Source organism: Salminus brasiliensis, chromosome 7 (assembly GCF_030463535.1).
Source record: "Salminus brasiliensis chromosome 7, fSalBra1.hap2, whole genome shotgun sequence".
Lineage (NCBI taxonomy): Eukaryota > Metazoa > Chordata > Actinopteri > Characiformes > Bryconidae > Salminus > Salminus brasiliensis.
Window position 1 is genome coordinate 32,210,563 of NC_132884.1, and position 21,908 is coordinate 32,232,470.

Below are 21,908 nucleotides of genomic sequence, written 5' to 3' on the forward strand. Positions count from 1 at the left end.
TGTAGGGCTGCAAAAATGACACCAAGGTAAATGACAAAGGTACTGTCAAGTGTAAGCCAATACACTGCATGCCTTTGTCACACTGTCAATGCACCAGCTTGTCCTGTGGCCACAATCAGGTCACAATAAGCATCAGTTCTGACCCACGAGCAGAATAACAATCCAATAAAGAGACTATTATAACTGTCCCACAACAGTGGATAATATCTAACAGAATATAATCTTTGACATGCTACGTATAATATCAGTAATATTTTATCTCTACTATTAGTGATATATATCAGTAATATATATCACTAATAGTAGAGTACAGTACAGTGACCTTTGCTTATCAGTGGGACAGGCAAAGGCCAACGCATAGGGTCAGACCATGATTAGCAGGAGACCTAACATCTACACACCAACCTACCAGTCCAGGAGAAGAAACAAAACATACCAAAGGTCAATATAGGTCAGTTTGAGGGGGGCGGGGTAAATACAGGTCATCCTGCGTGACCCGGCTAACACAGGCGGGAACCAGGCTGCTGTTACACTGCACTTGAACATGCTGTTTGTTTTTGTCATTCTCTGTGATGAGAAAGCATCCCTCCATCCCATCTCAAGGTTATTCTGGGGAAATTAAATTAAGCTTATCCGCATAATTGTCTGGGAGGGTGTTTTAATTTAGCCCTTTGCTTCCTCCACACCCATTGAAGCACACAAAAATACCCACAACTGAAAACAGTGAGTAGATAAGCAGGGCTGAACAGTGAGTGCATGGATGTCCTCTGTGGTGTTTGGGTGAAATATGGGTTTGTTTAGATTCTGGAAGAATGCTAACAGCTTACTAAACACTAATGTATGGTGCTAGCTCTGAACTCACAGCTATTAATGAGGAGTTTGCCCCTGTCCTTCCTGCAGCAACAGTCTCTACTCTTCTGGGAAGCTTTTCCAATAGATGATTAGTTCTGGATCCCAAAGAACACTATAGCTTCTACTGCTCCAAAGCCCAATGATTGGTTGGGTGCTACATGGCAAAAAAGCTAGCTGACTGTTGGTAGCTTTAGAGCACCCCAATCTATTGGCAGTGTTTTTTCTGTTTATAATATACAAGCAGTGTATGTGCAAAAGAATTTGATTGCATTCACTGACCACCCTACTTCATTCCCAATTTCCCCACCAAAAGTATTGAATGGAGCGCCATCATTCCAGAGAACACAGTCCTACTGCTCCACAGCTCAAAGCTGGGGGGGATTATAACCCTTTAGCTAATGCATACTATTAAGCATGGTGCCAACAGGTTCATGTTTGTCTGCTCCAGAGAATCCTAATCTATTGGTACTAGACAAGCTGTGTGTGAGCACTTGCACATCTGTGTTAGCTATGGGTGCAACTTAAAGTAGCTCAGTGTATTCATTAGAAGTATTCTTTCGAACACATATACAATGTGTTGTATATGCCCCACCTCAGAGTAGTTGCATTAGTTGACAGTGCATAGAAAGCCCATTTGTATACCTACAGAGTAAGTAGTATTCCAATAAGTGTAAATTCAAGGCAGGTGCACATAATAAACTAGCAAGTTCCATTATTACCCATGTTGCTTAACAGAGCTTTGAAGCGACAGCCAAAGTTTTCCTGTGACCTGCCGTAACCTTCTAATGCGCAGAAGACACAGCTGTACCACACGTTGTGTTGCACTGAGGGTCTCGCTTGTGGAGGGATTACAGTGGCCAGACACTGAGAGCCCCTCACTCTAACACAGCAATCACAGACCGTCTATCACACGGATTAGACTCTTGCCTTTGCCCTAGTTACACACAGACACACTCATGCCTGCTGCAAAATGCTTTTAATCAGAGAGCAGCAATGATGATACAACTGGCATTGAGACTAGGGATGCTTAACTGCTACAGCAGAAAACAGTAGCAATGGCATATTAATATTATATTATTATATAACATTTTTAATGATTTCAATAATGTGTTTTATTTCTGCAGCACCTTTCACAGACTCAGTGTTACTTTGCAAGTCAGACATTCAAAAGAAACCCATCAAGATACATAGGAAAAAAGACTTTAAAATTAATGGATGTGACAGACCTGTAATGGACTGCCAGCCTGTCCAGGGGGTATTCCTGACTTGCATTTACATTTATGGCATTTAGCTGATTCTCTTATCTAGAGCTACTATCTAGCTAGTATGAAACTTTCCCCCTTTTTCCCAATTTGGTACTGGCAATTAACCCACCCATTTGTAACTCCCCCACTACCAATGCTCCCAACACTAGGAGGGTAAGTACTCAACACATGTCTCCTCTGATACATATAAGGCCACTGCTGCCTGCAACCAACCTGCTTTGAGGAAAGTGCTGAGTCCCAAGCTCCACCACACCAGCCAACAGATGCCTGTGCTGAGAGTGGTGAGGGGAGAGAGCATCATCTACTCACCTGGGGAGGGCATGGCCAATTGTGCTGTCTCTGACTCCAGCTGCTGATGGCAAAGCAGAATGGCTCGGGATTTGAACTCATAACCCCCAGGTCATAGTGTTGCCCAAGGACTCTTGGGCAAGGAATTGAAGTCTTCATTATGGTGTGATAGCTCACTGGCAGGTAGTGGTGTTATGTGCTGTGCTACACCAGCCACTTGCGCCCAGTGACTTTGCAACCCTGATTAGAAAGAAGCAGATGCGAGGGTTGATGGATAGAATTGATAGGTTGTGGCAGTGTTAAGTCTTGATTTGAAGGAGTAAAACATTCTGAGCTATGGAGGTATGGAGGTGAGGAATACTATTTTCTTAAAAACAAAGGTGTTACAAAGGGTTCTTTGAGTCATGCTATTTATGAACTTGTTTCAGTCAAGAAATGTTTTTCATAAAAAAGTTGTGAGTGTGAAGAACCTTTAAATATTAATTTAAAAACTTTTACATTGACTTTTATTCATAGGAAGGTGTGTCCACAAACATTTGGACATGTAGTGTAGATAGTATGTTCAAATCGACACAACTGTTTGGTTGATCCCAGGTTTTAGTCCAGTTCTTTATCACAGATTAGACCATTGAGCAACATGGCTTTCCCAACAAGCACAGTTTAATTCTGGTAGCTGCCGCAGGTGAGACTTATTCCTGCTCTGTGTCAGGGAATGCTGCTGAAAGATTTGCTTAAAGGACAAGATGAAGGAAACGTGTAGTACTGCATTGATAAACATTAATGTAGGCTACTGACGCACACAGTGTGAGGTGTGAGCCACAATGGATATAGTGTGGGATGTCGAGCTACTCCCAAAGTGACGCAGTGGTTCTAAACATCAGGAGCTAGCTGAGCTTTAGTGTTCTGATGCAGCGGTCCAGATGTCGAGTAAGAAAAGGCCATATCAGGGAAACGATGTGAGGTTTATAGAGCACATTTAATTGCCAGGACTATTTTGTTTCTGAACCATGCTGAATCCCAGTAAAATCACCAGGGCTTAGCCTTATAAAAGCTACATTCATACACACATTAGCCAGCAGATCCACAATCCACCTGGAGCCAACGTTTGGAGATTTTCGTGCACAATAGCAGCTTTGTAACTGATTTAATAAACAACATCAATTTTAAAGCATTTCTCAAACTTGTCATTGATCAGCCAAATATGTTTTGTGCCCAAGGTTTGCTCTTTAGTTCTGCTTTGGAGCTTCAAGGCTAATGTGGCTAAGAAATAATGGAACACTTTCCTCAAACTGCACCAAACTTGTTTATGTGGTCCTGTAAGACATACTATTGTCCATACAAATGTATATCAATGTAGCTATGTTACATATTGTTGTTAATTTCCTACTTGATTAGTGTTATTTTGTAATATGCAAAACAAATGCACTATATGGATATTATGTGCCTGATCATTTGTTGTTTCTTCTAAAATCAAGGGTATTAAAAAATCTCTCCTGCTTTCGTTGGAATAACTGTCTCAACTACTCAGGGAAGGTTATATACTAGATTTTGCAGCATTGCTGTGAGGATTTGAAGAGCGTTAATGAGGTCAGGATGTTGGATGATCACCATCTGCCTCATCTCCAACTCCCCAACTCATCCCAAAAGTAAGAGAGGGAGCACCATCCATCATTCCAGAGAACACAGTTCCACTGCTTCACACCTTAATGCTGGGAAGCTTTATATCCCTCTATCCCACACCTGGCATTAGGCAGGGTAGCAATAGGTTCATGTTTATCTGCTCTATTGGCAGTAATTCTCTACAGGGACCAGACAAACTGTGTGTGCATTTGCGCAGCTTTGTCAGCAATGGCACCCATACTAACTACCAACTAGCTGAATGCATTCATTTGAAGGGGTGTCCACAAACATTTGGACATATACTGTAGTATAAAATAAACAAAAGAGGTGAAACATGCCTTGGCTAAGCAACTACATTTGAAGTGAAGAGGAAATTTGTAAACACTTGATTTTTCACTTAACTATCCCTTTAACTTTAACTTGACTATGTCATTGCCTCATAGCTGCATGCCTGTGGCCTTAGGTCTTGTGCAGTTTCTCATTGAGATTGAAAGATGGCAGGGTCATATTCTCTCCCTTGTCATTAAATGACTCACTGGCAACTTTATATCTGTGTTACTGAGTGCAGTGATGGCCGTTCTCTTCAGGCATGTTGAGAAGCTTACTAAAGCCACCAGTAAAATGTATATAAATGTTTTAAATGATTGTTTTTTGTACTTGTAAGCAAAGTGCACTTTGACCACAGCTCTGACTTTTAAAGTTTATCATATTATTTTAGACTATGAGGGCAATCAAAATATTGTAGCTATGATGTTGGATACACTAAGAAATCTACTGCACCCCTGCTCAAAATGTTGTCACTCTAAATAGCTAAGCAAGTAAAAGATGACCTGAGTTCCAAAAGGCATAAAGTTTAATATCACCCCCATTTAACAAGTACCAAAGCTTGTAAAAAGCTACATAAGGCATTGTTTCACCCACTCTTCTGTACAAAATGCTTCTAGTTCTGTGAGATGTTTGAGTAAACTTGTAACTTGTCAATGATGTTTAGGTTGGGGGACTGTGAGGCACATGGCAAAACCTTTAACTTGTACTTAGTAGTCCATTGTGGATATTGAGGTGTATTTATGATGCTTATCCCATTGTAGAAATAATCCTCATTTCATTTTCAGCTTCCTTTTAACAGATTTACTGATAGTTGCTGGTATTTAGCAGAATCCATTGCTCCCTCTACCAGTGAAATGTTCCCTGTACCACTGGCTGCAGCGCAAGTCTAAAGCACAAACGATCCACCCCTGTGCTTAACAGTTGAAAAGGTGTTCATGAAATTTCATGAAATTCTTGTACCTTTTTTTCTCCAAACAAACCTTTGCTCATTGAACGGAAAACATTTAACTTTTGATGACAGGAGAACAGTGCACTATCACTCCAGAGTATGCTAAATCTTTCTAAAGGTCCTCCACTGTTAACCTCTATTTTTTTTATTATACTACAAATGAATGACTACCTTCTTCTCCTGCTTTGTAGACATTACTTTTTTATACCGACTGGTGGTTCTGAGATCAGGTTTGGTCTAAAACATATATTTTAAAAATACTGTTGGAGGAGTACATGCAGGGTGTCCCCGTAGTTCCCAGATTTACCACAATTTTACCATCATCAATATTACAAATAACGCTAAGAAGACACATAAACATATTCATTAGTGGTTTTGAATAGTAAACTGGGGGTTGTCATGACTACACAAATACAACTACTTTATAGTCTGTAAGCTTTTGTGTAATAAATCATTCCACGCAAACACACTAAATTACTGAATAATACAAAATAAAAAAATATATTTACCAGTCAGCAGTTTTTTGAGCTGATACTTTTGTCCTTTCAATCAAGTTGTTTTGAAGAAAGATACTTTTACTTCTACTCAAGTCATTATTTCTCAGAGTTAACCATACTTTCACAGGAGTGTGGGTTTAGGCTTCTCTACCCACCTCTGATCACATGCAAAAAACATTACTGAACACTTTAGCTGCATGATTCATCAGCTTAGACACAAATGCAAACAAACATGTCTCATCATAAGCTGTAAACAAAGCCATCTCATTTTAGCCCACACCATCACACAGATAAACACATCAATTAACACAAGGCCCCTCTGTGGGATGTTTTGGTGTCTCTGTAAGAAACAGCCAAAGACACACACACACACACACACACAGAGCTTCCCAGAATCAGTCCTATTCCTGGACACATCCATCATCCTTATTCCCTGCTATTTCAGCTTATTATAGATATTCGCAGAGGACTACGGCAGTACTCCACCTACATGGCCAGCATGTGCATGAAATGACTGAAATATGGACATACAAGAAATCTTCCAAGTGCTAAAGTGTGGCAATGTGTGAAATACAGGCACACAAAGCCTGAAACGAGCCCGAGCTTCCCAACCAAACAACAGTAGCCCTCTTTGTTTTGCTGGATTTTTCTGTTATGCTCCAAAAGCAAACCAAGAACATGCTTATCTGAGCATGGAGAAAAACAAGTTCTTTCACCTTACGTCTAAAAAGACGCCTATCTGTCATCGTTGTGGATGTTGACCCTCATAAATGGCTCTTGTTTGCCACTCCTGGCTGCTTATCCTGGCAGCGAGTGAACTGTTTGCAGAGTAAATTATTTAGACGATAGCGTCTGAACAAGGCCTGATTAATGTTTAGCAGGGAGTTGGGGAACAGGGACATCCATTGGCACTGACACACACGCACGCACATCGGCCATTCATATTAGGCAAAGTTGCCCTGAAGTATTCTTCAGCTTTTTTCCAGGTCGAAGACCAAGATGCCTTAGGTGATAATATGACGCTGTTTGGTTTACAGTCTTAATCATTTACTAATAAATGTTTAAAGCAACATTATGTAGCAGTTGTACCATAAAATAACTGCAAAATCATTTTGATGGTACACTGACTTGTAATAGTGAGAATGATGTCTCTGTCATTGCCAGTGCGTGCCGGAATGGCTGGTAACTGCACTGTGTAACTTTGGTGGAGCTGCTTGAGACCTCTCACCAGAACTGTGTAACTGCTTAACTCGAGTCATACAAACGTATGTAATAATGGTAATAATAGATCATTTTTTTTCTCTACTCAAAGGTTTTGCACTAGATTTTCCAATTCCGGTGAGAATTTGAGGGCATCTGGTCATGGGAGTATTAGTGAGGTCAGGTACAAATAATGGCAAAATGACACTCAAAGGTATTGGCTGGAGCACCAGCACTCTAGAGCAGTCAGTTCTACTTCTCCACAACCCAGTGCTGCAAGGCTTTATACCCCTCTATCTACCAGATGGTGTTGGGCATGGTGACTTTAGACTCATGCATGGCTGCTCCAGATTAAATATTCCAGAAAATAAAAAAAAAAGCTGGCCACAGTCATCAGTGGTCTACAGTCATCTTTGACCGTGCACTGTAAGTTTTGAAATGGTCGCTTTACAAATCACTATTGCTGCAACTTCATCTATATCATCGCCAAGTGCTTTCACTGCCTGCAATGGAGCAATCTTCACTCCTCATCACACGCCATGAGAGGAGGAGACTGGGGAATGACCTCAAGAACCAGGAGCTGCCTTGTGTGAGTGTATGTGTGTGTGTGAACTTAAAAGTAACCTTGCAAACCTTTCAATTTTTATTTTTATTAAAATTCTATTTCATTTTAAAATTTCATTCAATTTCAAGCCTCATATCTAAGTTTAACTGACTGCTGGATGTATAATGAACTTGATATTTTAAGACAGTTTACTTTCTTAAATAACTAAAGTAATATATATTTTTTCCCAAGTGGGAGTGTCGGACAGCTCCAGGGACCTGGGGTTGTGGGTTCAATCCTTGCTCTAGTAATTGTCTGTGAGGAGTTTGGTTTGGTGTGTTCTCTCCATGGCTTCACAGGTTTCCTCTTGGTACTCTACTGGGTACCCCCCCCACACACAAAAAAGAGGAAGAACAACACAAATAGTAGGTAAATTGACTTCTAGGTGTGTGTGAGTAAATACTTGTGTGTGGTACCCTGTGATGGGGGTATTCATGCCTTGCTTGTGCCCAATGATTCTGAGTAGGCTTCCGGACCCATCACAGCCCTTACCAGGAAGAACCAAATAAGAAGCATTCATTAATGTTAATGCATGGTGTTAATAAGCACATGGCAATTAAGCAGATGTGAATACTGTACATATGCATGTAACCTTAAAACATGTGACAGCAAGACCCTGTAATCAGCGTTGGGTGGGTGCATATGATCAACATATGTGTGTGTGTGTGTGTGTGTGTTTGTGTGTGTGTGTGTGTGTGTGTGTGTGTGAAATACTTATTTTTATTCTTTGATTTTCTATAACCTATGTGATTACACACCTGCATGAGTTACTCAGTTCAGTTATTAAAAAGAAAGCAAGAGACAGAGTGAGACAGAAGTTTTTGGCCATCTTCCCAGAAAGGCCTAGTCCTGGACTACACTGCATTCCAAATGAAGACTGTCTACTGAATGCAAAATGTAGTGCAGGACTAGGCTTATTATGGTCCTATGGAGTACTAATTAGACTATTCAAACACATGTGAACATATTTCTGAACATTCAGCCTGTTAACGTGGGTCAGAGCCATTGTTACTATTTATGACTGTGTGCTGTGTGCATCATCCTCAGAGACCTGGCAGAAACACCAGAGTTAGGAAACCACATCCTCTCAGGACCAGAGTGGACATTAGCAAAGAGAGCAAGAGATTTTTGTCATTTTTTTCTATTTCAGAAATAGACATTTGTGTGCAAAAAGAGCAATAAACTAACCAGAGAAGTTAAATGATCAATATTACGTACAAATCATTCAAATTAATCAATTTTTTTTAATCAAACGAATCAGCACACGTACTAAAAAAATGAATGAATTAATAAATCAATTAATGAATGAATATGTTAATGAATGAATGAATTAATGATTAATCAAAACCTCAGCGTTAAATAACACGCGTAATCCAGTCTACTCAAGGCCGTTTGGGCGCTGGTAGTTCTGTGTGTTATGCTGCAGTGCCACCTGCTGTTCATAGAGAGACAGCGCGCCAATTAATGTTGACATGGTAACAGAATGCAAACGCGGAAAAGCGCTGCTTCAGTGAGTTCCAGGACAGGCTTTTCAGGAATTCTGCAAACTCGACTATTCCAGCAACTACAACGGTCCGTTTTCTCGCTCTCATATCACTGATTCGCGTTTGTACGTCAGGTAAGATTACGACCGTATCTTAAATACACAAAGTTGCACTGAGGTGCGCCAGGCCTGCGAGTGTGCGTTTCTTCGCTAGTGCTATATTTATTCTAATTTGCTGCATCAGACCTGCTCCTGCTAATGATACAGTTCTATGGCTTACTTAGATACACTATACGCACAAAGGAATGCAGACGCTCATTTAATTGAATGAGTGAGTCAAGCTTCTTTACGCTGCACCCATTACTGACATGCGTTCAGTCGCGCATGCCCAGCATGTTTAATTGCCATAAAGAAACATTGGCAAATTGCAGGACGCTAAGGAGTAGTCTAAAGTCACCATGCCCATGATAAACAGATTTCCTAATATCACCCTTGATTTAAAAAGTCTGAAAAGTCCACTCCATTACTTTTCTATAGAGATTCGGCAAGCTGTGTGAGTGCAGTAGATTAATTGTAGTGGGTGAATTCAGTAATTATGACAGGACGTCCTTTTCTTCAGTTTGCTTGAGCAGTGGAGGACCTCAGATGCATTACTTTCAATATGTGAAGTAAACTGCTTACTGCATTTATCAGGTCCTATGAGGCACACACTGACACCTAATCCGGTTCTATTCTTCTAGTCTTTTAGGATGTTGTCATCGGTATCTTCAAATCAGAGTAAGTGCTTCTTCTCTCCTGTCTTCTGTGATGCTGATTTATTAATGACCACCTCCACCACACTCCACAATACTGATTTATTATCAGTGACCACCTCCACCACACTCCACAATACTGATTTATTAGTGACCACCTCCACCACACTCCACAATACTGATTTATCAGTGACCACCTCCACCACACTCCGCAATGCTGATTTATTAGTGACCACCTCCACCACACTCTGCAATGCTGATTTATTAGTGACCACCTTCACCACACTCCGTAATGCTCACTTATTAGTGACCACCTCCACCACACTCCACAATGCTGATTTATTAGTGACCACATCAACCACAATCTGTGATGCTGATTTATTAATGACCACCTCCACCACACTCCACAATACTGATTTATTAGTGACCACCTCCACCACACTCCGTAAAGCTGATTTATTATCAGTGACCACCTCCACCACACTCCGTAATGCTGATTTATTAGTGACCACCTCCACCACACTCCGCAATGCTGATTTATTAGTGACCACCTCCACCACACTTCGCAATGCTGATTTATTAGTGACCACCTCCACCACACTCCACAATGCTGATTTATTAGTGACCACCGTAATACTGATTTATAGCTGGATGCTAATCCAAGTGGATTTAGTCCCAAGTACATTTTATAGATATTATTATTTACACAGTGGTAGTGTCAGAGATGTCATTGAAAAATATCATCATCAGATATCATAATTCCACAGTTCTCATACTGATGCATTCCTGGTGTAATTTGGTGTGCTTTGTGCATGCGTTTAGAGAAAAGCCGTGATGGAATCAGGACTGAACCAAATCCCTTTAAGATGCCAGAAGACAGCAACATCTTCCTCTTGAAGAATGCAGAGAAAGCTAAGAGGAAACAAGTATGTGCTAACAAACAAACCCCATTTCAGGTCTGATTACTGCTCTGATTACTACTACACCATGTTCCTAAATGAACTGGCTTTTATTAAGTTAAATGAGTCAAATGTCATTTACCTAGTACATATGACCATATGAATAACAAACCAAAGTTTTATTTAATTGATTTTTACAGGTCTGAGCCACTGCAGAGCTGCAGACACCAGTTGCACTTAAACTATATATAAATGTATTGGGACACATTTACATTTACATTTACATTTATGGCATTTAGCAGACGCTCTTATCCAGAGCGGCTCACAAGGTTACTCGTATTACAGAGGTGGGTCAGTGTAGTGTTAGGACTCTTGCCCAAGGACTCTTATTGGTGTAGCGCAGCATAGTCACCCAGTCTGGTAATCAAACCCAAGTCTCCTACATGGTGTGGTGTTATCTGTTGCGCCACACCAACCAACACCTGCTTTTTGTTGTTTAAGGATATGAAAAATGGTATGTTGATGAAGTTACTGTCTCAACTGTTCAATAGAAAGCAGTGTAGTATAGTATAAGTATGATAAGTATAAGTATTGGATGGAGCACCCCCATTCCAGAGAACACAGTTCTACTGCTCCACAGCTCAGTGCTGTGGGGCTTTAAACCCTTTAAGCCAACACCTGGCATTAGGCATGGTAGCAATAGGTTTATGTTCATCTGCTCCAAAGTCATGTTCTTTTGGCAGTACTTCTCTACAGGGACAAGTTGAATGGGTGTGCATGTGCACATCTGTGTCAGCAATGAGTGCAACTTAAAGTAGCTGAATGCATCTATTAGTAGACACTGTTGATCAAACCAGCATTCTGATAGATATTGTTTTATTAAACGTCTAAGGATATTGATATTAGTGTGTGTGTGTGTGTGTGTGTGTGTGCGTGTGTGTGTTTGTGTGTAGGAATATCAGAAGGAGTTGAGTCTGCCTGTTCATGAGAAAAAGACGTATGCAGGCAGAATGAGGGCCAGACAGGCAGAGCTGAGGAAGAAAGTAAGAGATGGACTGGAGGATGAGGAAGAGGAAAAAAGCACCACCAGCCGCACACACACTAACGGCCAACTCCTGCAAGACACACCTGCATGCAAGGTGATCATGATCAAAGGTGAGCCCTGGATGTGATTAAAGGTACAGAAACACAGTCACTCGTTCCATACACACATTCCTATCTACAAAACATCCGCCTGCAGAAAACCTTTAGCCGACAGAACTGTCTGAAAACAATCTGCACCTGGTCTATAAGGATCCTACCGTTGCATAATTTCTTTACAGTCAGTCAGTCATGCAGGAGACGAGGGTGCTGAGGGTAAAAAGGTCTAAAAACAGTCTTAAAAAAGAAAAACAGTTCAAACTGTGTTTTTGGGTTTGTAAGGAGGATTTAGGAAATTAGGAAATTATAAAGTGGGAGGGGACTGTTGGTAGTGCCATAGAACAGCCGATGTATTTTCAGACAGAAATTTCATAAATGAGAAGACCATCTGTGCAGGCCCAGTAGCCAAAATGAGCCAGATAACAAAATCATGTTTATGTGCAGAACTGAAATGAATGCTATGAACCTTATTGTTCATAAGGTTTTTGCCAGATTTTTATCAGTGATTTCAAATATGATTGTGATGCGGTATTCAACCTTCAGTTTTGAGTATTTTGGTCTCTCCCCATTCATAGTGATGCAAGCCTGGTCTTGTGTGACTGGAAATGACTGGTCCAGCACAGCCTTTTCAATTGTTGTCAGTGTGTCAGTGGAGTGATTAGTGTAGTTGTAGGGTGAAAAGCCATGCTGTTATCACAAATATCAGCACAGTAAAATGCTTCTCAATCAATCAGATAATAAAAGTTTTGTTGTCAGGGAGCCTCTGTGCCTCCTCTCAAAAGCTCGCTAAACACTAAACGCTCATTTGTTTTTTTTTAGCTTTGGCAAGTAAGCTGGTTTTAGCAATCTGTGAGCTGTTCACCTGTACTCTAATAAACAACACTGTAGTTTGATTACAAATAGCACTTTTATTGGCTTTAGGTATAAGAGACAAAAACCCTCTGTTAGCGCCATGGCAGAAAAACTTACAAAATAAAAATTACAACATATTGCTGGCAATGATATTTTTTATTAAAGTGAGGTCTGTAGTTACACTGCAGCTTAAAATCCTTCTGTTTTCCAGCTGTTGAACATAGTTCTAGTATTGCAGCTGTTTTCAGAATGTTCACCATCATGGCTTTTCTCATATTAGAATTGCTAGAATATTGCCCTCAACATTTGAACAGTGGGGGCAAATAACCTAATGTGTTTCGTGGTTGGCATCTAGGATTTCTGTCACAGTGTATACCAACTTCCCCAGTAACATGTTTCTGTTCTGTCTTAGATCGTAACATCGAAAAAGAAAGCATACGCGAGTTCATTAGCAAGAAGCGAGAGATGTTCTATCTGGAGGTAAGATAGGCCTGCTATTGTGAGCCTTGAATTCACTGCCATCTCCCATGGCTGTTTGGCTAGTTGTAGCATGTTTCTTTGCTTTTCTGTACTTTCTTTCACCATTTCTCAAACCTGCCACCCACTTGCTCACACCCACACACTCCTTCTCTCCCCAGCATGCTCTGGCAGTAAAGAGAGAAGAGATCGAGCAGCTAGAAGAGGTGGCGAGTCGCGAAGAGAAGAAGCTGATGAGAGCTGAAAAGATGCTAGAGGACGACACCATGTTGTTCGATTCGTTTCTCAAGGAAAATGACAAGAACTCAGTGGAGGCCATCAAAACGTAATAACAGAGCACAAACAGTCAAACCATACGACATACAGACATACGGCTTTCTAAAATCTGCACAGTGTACCAAACACACCCAGTGATACTTTTACTGCTTTCACACAAAAATAGAAGTAAATGATAAATGACTACAGTGGAAATTCAGCATTCAGAAATGATCATACAAGTATATGTGATATTGTTTTTGACCATGCTTACCTAGTGCTGAGCAGGAGACCAAGGCAAAGCTGGAGAAAATGGCTGAGATCAAGAGGATCACTGCCAAAATGGTGGCCATTAAAAGGTATGTAGTGAAATTATCAAATACAGGCCTGATAAAATTGAGCAATTATATGGTTCCATGGTTTGATCAGCATTGATGGAAATCTTACTGATATAGCACTGATAATGTCTAAGGGCTCTGATCACCATTTTGAACAGGAACCAACCATATTGTTGCTAAGCTGATAAATAACTTTGTGTAATACATATTTATTTATTTATTTATTTGATTTTGTTTGAGTTCCTGCTGTTTATTTCAGTGTGTGTTAAGAACTGACAATCAAAAAAGTGACAATTATAGTCAGAAAACACTGACAGTATCTGAACTATTGTTGTGGCCACATAGAACTGTATCAGCAGATATTACTAGATATTGGAATGTTTAGCTCTGTAAAATTAGTACAGGTGGCATTGCATTAACGTATACACTTACCTAGCTATTTATTAGGTAGACCATAGTAATACTGAGCAAAACCTCCCTTTGCTCTTAAAACACAAGAAAGTAAGAAACATTACTTTAAGATTCTGGCCCATGTTGACATGATTGCATCACATAATCCCTGCAGATGTTTCCAGAGCACCTACATGCTCCAAATCACCTGTTCTACCACATCCCAAATGTGTTCTATTGGGTTCAGATCCTGTAACTGGGAAGGCCCCTGAGGAACACTGAACTTATGTCATGTTCATGAACCTAGTTTGAGACAACTTTTGCTTTATGATATTGTGCATCATCATGCTAAAAGTGATCATTACAATAATGGGCAAGCTGTGGCTACAGTACTCAAATATGCAGTGGCATTCAAGTGATGCTTGGACCACTCCCAAACCCTCAGTTTTGGTGAGCCTGTGCCCTTAACACTGTAGCCTCATCTTTCTGTTCTGGGCTCACAAATTCGGAGCCTCTAGAGACTCTAAAGACTGTTGTTCCCATAAAATCAGCAGTTACAGAAATACACAAACCAGCCTGGCACCAACAATCATGCCACGCTCAAAACCACTTAGATCAAATTTCTCCCCATTCTGATGGTTGGTGGGTATTATATCTGATACTGCTGGACCATATCCGCATGAATTTGTGCACTGAACTGCTGCCACTCAATTGTCTGACTAGATCATTTCAGGGCTGAATATTTGTATAAATTGCCTGGTAAGTGTATCTGAAAGGAAGCAAACTATCGTAAACATCTATAGTAAATATGCTGCAGAAAATATATGAATATGGTTTACTTATTTGTTATTTATTAAATGTGAAGATAACATCTTTCTCAAAGTAAGGGAAACCGGATAGCATTACATAACTTTCACTCTTTTTTTGCTACTTTAGCATTTTTGAGTTCTTTTTCAGATGTCCCTACTCAAAAGGTCATTCTATTCATATTCATTCATTCTTCCTTCTCTCACTCAGTGACATCTCCAAATACGAGGACATTCTGCAGGAGTACAAGCTTTACAAAGACTTCTTGTTTAAGCTTTCTCCTCTGGAGTGGCAGGAGAAACAGAAAGAGAAGAACAGACGCTCTCCTAAGCCCACCTCCGCCATTGATATGACAGAGAGGGAGGGGAAGAGTAGAGAGACAGAAAGAGGGAAAAGGACCCCTCAGTCTGACAGATGTAAGTATTCACTATGGCTAATCCTTCAGACTGTGTGGATGGATATCAGATTTCTATTAGATTGATACACAGTGCAGTGCATTGCTTCTAAGGTGCACTGATGCAGTCCAGAGATTCATGATTGGAGCTGGTCCAGACGTGCTGTACTTTGGTGCTTGTTTAGTTGTTTATAAAGTCATTGTTATTCAGGAATACTAAGGCACTTTCCTTCTGTACTGTGGCATATTTCTTAGTGAGAGGGACGGTTTTAGTGAGAGAGACTCTGAACATTTTCACTAAATGACACAGTATGTCCAAGTGTATTTGGACATCCAGCATGGAGCAGTAGAGGAGTGTTCTCTGGAATGATGATGATCCAATACTTTTAGGATGAGTTGAGGATGAGGTGGGGTGGTGAGCGCCCAATATCCTGACATCACTAATACTCCTGTCGCTGAATGCATGCAAATCCTCACAGCATTGACCCAAAATGTAGGAGAAAGCCTTCTGTGGACAGTTAACTTCAACAAAAGCAATTAAAAAATTGTAAAAAAAAAAAAAAAAAAAAAACTGAAAACAAGCAGGAAAACAGAAAGAAGTGTGTTGTGTCGTGATCAGTATGACTTTAAGACAGTCAATTTGAAACTCGACGGTTGAAGCTAATGCTCAGTCCTAATACACAGGCAGGGAGAAGAGGAGCTCTGTTGCATCTCGAGAGCTGCCCCCTGTTCGTGAGCGCAAAGCTCCATCCAGATCCAGCATCAAGTCAGCTCCTCAGAGTGGTAAAACGTGGGTACAACACATGCACACACGCACTAATTCAGATGCAAATGTGTTGTACATGGATTTAACTAAAAAGTTTGTTTTTATTTGTAGAAGTTCTGCATCTGAAACTGACAGCTCGGAATATGAGGTCAGTATGAATCACAGCCAGATCATTTACCCATTTCCCATTTTCTCATAACTGTCCCATTTCTTGTCCCAACACAAAAATGGCATTTACCATTCTTTTCTAGTTTTAGACCTTTAACACTCACTTGGAAACTCATTGTTACAATTACAGTACAAACTACACTATATGTCCACATTCTTTGGACACTCAAACTGCACCATGCCTAGTACCAGGTGTGGGCTAAAGGGGTATAAAGCTCTCCTTTATGTTGTGGAGCAGTGGAACTGTGTTCTCTGCAGTAATGGTGCTCCATCCAGTACTTTTGGGATGAATAGGAGAGCTGGGGATGGGGTGGGGTGGTGATCCAACATACTGACCTCACTAACGCTCTTGTTGCTAAATGCAATCAAATCCTTACAGCATTGGTCCAAGATCTAGTAGAAAGACTGGACAGTAGAGACAGAAAGCAATAGCAGATGTCCCAATGCTTCTGTCCATATAGTGTGGACAGAATATAGCTAAATTGAGTCAGTTTAATGAGCTTACATTCTCTATATGTATATCTATATCTATATATCTTTGTTTCTTTTGAAATCAGAAGTGTTAAAAAAAATGTATCCTGCTTTTGTTGGAGTTACTGTCTCTACTGTCCAGGTAAGAAGGCTACTAGATTTTGGAGCATTGCGGTCAGGATTTGATTGCATTTAGTGACAAGATTGTTAGTGAGGTCAGGATGTTTGGACATATAGTGTATATAATACATCATCCATGTTTGTTACTGCGCCCCCTGCAGGAGGAGCCGGAGCTGTACTTCACTGAACCGCAGCAGCTGTTGGACTTACTGAGTGAGCTGGAGGAGCAGAACCTCTCTCTGATACAGAACTCCCAAGAGACGGAAGAGGGCCTAGAGGAGTTCAGACACACCATGGAACAGACTCGCAAGAACATGTGAGCTCCTAAAAAACTTATTAAGTCCATAAAGGTGTTTAAACTTTACTGTAAAGCATTAGGCCAACACATTATTTTACAATATAATCAGAATTCATTGATGAATAATGCAATGGGGTTAAAGACTGACCTATATTATTCTAACCAAAATTGACAAAAAAAAAAACTGATGAGCTCCTTTGTATTTTGTGGCCTCCTGTCAGATGTGTATTTCAGAGACTATTATGGCAGGGGAGTTATGGATGTATAGTGCAGTCCTAATACAGCATGTTCCACTGATCATTGTAAATTATTGCCAAGTTAAGTCAATGATATACTTGTTTTTTATAAAGCAACACACCTGAGCTTGTCAGCTAGTTCACAAAGCTGTGTTACACTAAACTTCTGCATATGCACATAGGGAACATGAAGCAAGCCAGCTGAAGCAACAGATTGACATCATGACAGAGACCATTCAGAGAGAGAAAGAGAGAACAGCAGAACTAGAACTCAAAGCCAGACTCTTCAACTTCGGACAGTACAAAGCAGAGGAGGTAGGAGGAGAATGTGCCTGTGTGTTTTAAAGCTTGGTTTTAAAAATTTTTAGTAAGAAAGTTGTCCAGAGATGGCTGTCTCTGCTGATCACCACCCCACCTCATCCCCAACTCAGCCCAAAAGTATTGGATGGAGCACCACCATCATTCCTGAGAACACAGTTCCACTGCACCACAACTCAATGCTGTTTTTATTCAATACCCCTCTAGCCCATGCCTGGCATGAGACATGGTGCCTATAGGTTCATGTTTATCTGCTCCAGAGAGTCCTATTTTATTGGCAGTACTTCTCTACAGGGACTAGACAAGATGTGTGTGTGTATGTGCATTTGCACATCTGTGTCAGCAATGAGTGTAACTAAGAAGGGGAGTCCACAAATATTTGGATGCATAGTGTGTATAGAAAGCCACTTCAGAGTGAAATACCTATTCCATTAATTGCTATATCTTTATCACAGTTTCTTTCCCCTTTTTTGAAATGTGTATATAAACCACTTTCCTCTTTTTTCTGCTTTCTCTTTTGTCCCTGGATTTTTATTGTACCTCCTTGTTTTATCCTCGTCTGTTCCTGATCCTCTCCTCCTGTCAGGACGACACTCTAAACACACTGAGCCGGAAGGTGGAGGAGGTGTATCGAAGCTGTATAGGAGACAGTGAAGCCAATTTGAGTGCTCTACAGATGCTGACAGCAATTGAAGGCCGGCTGGGAGAGCTGCTGGAGAACGTGGAGATGATTCCCGCTGACCGCCTCGCCATTGCTGAAAAAGCCAAGGAGAAGGAGAGGAGGCTCAGGTTTAATTGAAATGCTTCACACAGCTTTTTTGAAGACAAAATGACAAAACCTTTTCAAACTTTCAAGACCAGTTAACATTATAGGAGTAGTATAGGACAACTCACAAAGTGCTGAGTGTTGCTAACACTTAAGGAGTCACAGAAACTACAATTGGCAGAATAAAAGTATCGAAGAAAAAGAAGTACATTGTTAAAGTAATAACAAAACGTCTTTATTATACTACATTTACTGCATGTATATTTATGGCATTGAACAAACACTCTTATTTAGAGTGACTGACGATTAAATCACGTTACAGAGATGGTTGAATGTAGAGTTCTTGACCAGGCAGAGAATCCAAACCCAGTTTGTGATAATATCCAGTTCACTACACCAACCAGCTGTGTTTAAGAATTTGATTTAAAGTTCTAAATACTTATAAAACAATCCCTCAGAACAAATCCCTCACCATAGACAAAAATATGTCACTTTTCTTTAAGGTTTAATCACTTTACTATATGATACTGACTTGGAGATTAAGAAAAGATTGGTCTGGTTCAACAACAATCAGATATCTTCCAGCGTATAACTCACCTCTGACAACTTGTCCACAAGTTTATTTGTGAAACAGTTACTCTATTTTGTGCTCCTGTAGATTGCGGGATGAGAAGATCTATCTGCAGAAGCAGCACCAGGAAGAAAGAATGAAGAAAGCAATGGAAAGAGCTCAGGCCGAGATCAAGAGAACGGTGAGTCTATGTATATAAGAGATATCAATTAAAAAAATACAGCATAGAATGGAGTAAAAACATTAGCTATACTTCACACACCTTTTAAAAACTAAATCATTCCTATGCCCTGTATTTCTGCAGTCTGGTAGGAAGCTGATGCCTCGCTCACAGCCTCCTGTTCGCAAACTCAAAGACAACCAGCATGATGATGTTGCAGACAAGGAAAAAGAGGAGCATCTGTACTTTTTCACCTAAAGCACCTGTTGTTACTCATTCACTTAATAGACAGAAACATCCCCCTCCACAGAGTGTGCACTGAGTTACCAGTATAATAGTTACCCCTCTCCCAACCTTCAGACAAATTGTTCAGACTTCTTGATCATTTTATGTGGTATAAATCAAAGAGACCATCAAAACAGGATAATTTTTTTAAATTATATTTAAAAGAACACTGTTAGCTTTTTTTGTTAACTTGCGATTATAGGGAACTTTCAACCTGCTAGTGTTCTTCTAATTTAGTTTGAGCCTCATTTAATGGTATACTTATGCAGTTTCAGGCAGTATGATGGCATAGCCACATTTACCTGGCTGTTGATAGTTTATCTACTTCCAGGACATGAGGCAAATATCTTAGCAGGCCTGCACATTCTTTGGATATTAGTCCTGTGGAGAATTTTGAGATTTGCTGGAAAGACTGTGCTGCTGTCCAATTTGCAGCAACTGTGCAATGCAATCTTTCCTGACTGGAACAACATTCTTGCACAATTCTTTCACCGTCTTGCAGAATCCATGATGGCAGATTAATTCATATTGTTCAAACCACAAAGTAAACCCAGTGTGGGACTCGGCAGTTGTAACCAATAAAGTAAAGGAAGAATCTTTTGAACACTTTTTTTTTTTTTTTTTTTTTAGAATGCTAGAGATATAAAGTAGTATGGAAGAAATTAAAAGAAATTACATTAATGCCCATAATTAATATGAGAACTGTAGACTGCAATCTCTCAAATCAGAAAATAGAGAGTTATCTGGTTCAGTCTTTGTATTATTAAAAATAAATGATGGAAAATAAGATGTAAAATGACCACTAATCAGCCATTAATTTCTAGTGATTGTGTTTTTAAACAAGTGTTGACAGAACTGAGAAGAACTGGGGATTTGGGGACTGGGATTTTCTTAATTTTTTACAATTTAATATAATGTATATGTATGCTAGTTATGTATTGCTATGGAAAGGCTTACAATGTGAAATGAGGTTGTTGTGTTTATCTTTTTTTTTTGTTTTGTAAATTTTGAAATTGAGAAAAAAGCATCTCCATTTAGCTGCAATTTAACGTTACTTTGTTAGTTTTTTGATCATTGGACACCAAAAAGAAAGAAATGCTGTAATAAAAGTGGAGTAATCCATCTGACAGTGTATGTAACATCATAATTCGAGTATATTTACTTCTACTTTCTATAGATGGGTAAGATATGTGTGCTTCTCTGTTAGGGGTCTCTACCACCGGGTTTACCATTAAACAATGGCGGTGGCCATCTTTGTTTACTTTGTCTTAGCTAGAACTTCCGGTGGATCCACAGATGCAGTTAGATTTGTTGAATTCGTTAATATTAATTACAATCACAGTGACAATAAACATACAAAATGATCAGTATAATATGATAGTGGATATGCAGTTAGATGGCATCACAATAATTGGAAGATGAGATTGTGTTAGCTAGCTAGCTATATTCACTGCCTTCCCCAGAAGCGGACCTGCGTCTGTTGAATATGAAGGCGCTTAATTTGAAAACAACTTTAGACACGTCTGCTCTTAACATTTTGTGGGAGGAAACCAACACCAGAAAATCCTTATTCAGCGAATTAGCTCGGTTATAAAGCTCCGATAAAGCAGACGCGTCCGACGCGGTCCATTTTACCTGAGCTTCATCTCCACGAAATTGTGGGAGCAGACGTATGGACTGCTCTAGATGCCCTTCAACCACAGACGAAGGTCGTCTTCTTTGTATAGGGCGCCACACAGCACAGCACTCCGATCTTATTGTGTTGAAGAAGCTAGCTATGCTGTAAATAACGTTAAATGGCCTGTTGGAAAGCTAGGTTAGCATAGCTAGCTATATGCTTTATTGTCTTGTCTCGGTGCCGAACACCTGTATTATATTATGATTATATTATGATTAACAGTTCTGACCAGGGGAGGATGGATCCCCCTTGTGAGCCTTGGTTTTTTCATCCAGCTCTGAGGGAATATTTCCTTGCTCACTACAAGTCTTGGATAACTGATGTCTTCTTATGTCATTTCTTCTTTTCTGTCTTTTACTAATGACTAATTATGTAAAGCTGCTTTGTGACAACAACAGATGCAAAAAGCACAAATAATAAATTTGTAGAGTGAGACGTAGTTGGGCTTAACAGCAGTTTGGGAAGGGCAGTGCCTAGCTAAAGGTTATCTGTCTATACACACATACAAGAGTATGTAAGAAAGCAGTCTAGAATAAAAAAACGGAGATGATCACAGGTCTCAGTCTTTCTCAATTTCCTTTGAGAACTATTTGTTCACTCCATCTACTTCATCTACAGAAGCATGAAGCCTCTGTCTCTGGCTAAAAGAGGCTGCCAGCTGCTGTAAATGCAAATCCATGTG

At 40.1% G+C, this 21,908-nt stretch overlaps 1 protein-coding gene across 2 annotated transcripts; it reads left to right on the forward strand.

Moving 5' to 3' along the window:
• The first annotated feature begins 9,029 nt into the window (after positions 1–9,029).
• Positions 9,030–21,755, forward strand: cfap100 (cilia and flagella associated protein 100). Of its 2 annotated transcripts, none has more exons than XM_072683128.1 (15): positions 9,030–9,220; positions 9,826–9,862; positions 10,660–10,763; positions 11,690–11,891; positions 13,141–13,208; positions 13,367–13,530; positions 13,739–13,819; positions 15,206–15,411; positions 16,074–16,179; positions 16,267–16,303; positions 17,076–17,230; positions 17,631–17,763; positions 18,353–18,555; positions 19,191–19,284; positions 19,408–21,755. In XM_072683128.1, exons 2-15 carry the CDS (start codon positions 9,835–9,837, stop codon positions 19,519–19,521), a joined length of 1,695 nt encoding a protein of 564 aa, XP_072539229.1. In that variant the 5' UTR covers positions 9,030–9,220; positions 9,826–9,834; the 3' UTR covers positions 19,522–21,755. The 2 variants fall into 2 exon arrangements, with proteins under 2 accessions (XP_072539229.1, XP_072539230.1); XM_072683129.1 differs by having other exon boundaries at positions 16,270–16,303.
• Positions 21,756–21,908: the final 153 nt, after the last annotated feature.

Bases quoted from the DNA above. Each gene is read 5' to 3' on its own strand.
- cfap100 (XM_072683128.1), top strand. From the start codon at position 9,835: ATGTTGTCATCGGTATCTTCAAATCAGA. The intron at 11,892-13,140 runs GTGAGCCCTGGA...GTTCTGTCTTAG, and splicing joins CAAGGTGATCATGATCAAAG to ATCGTAACATCGAAAAAGAA. The intron at 15,412-16,073 runs GTAAGTATTCAC...CCTAATACACAG, and splicing joins GACCCCTCAGTCTGACAGAT to GCAGGGAGAAGAGGAGCTCT.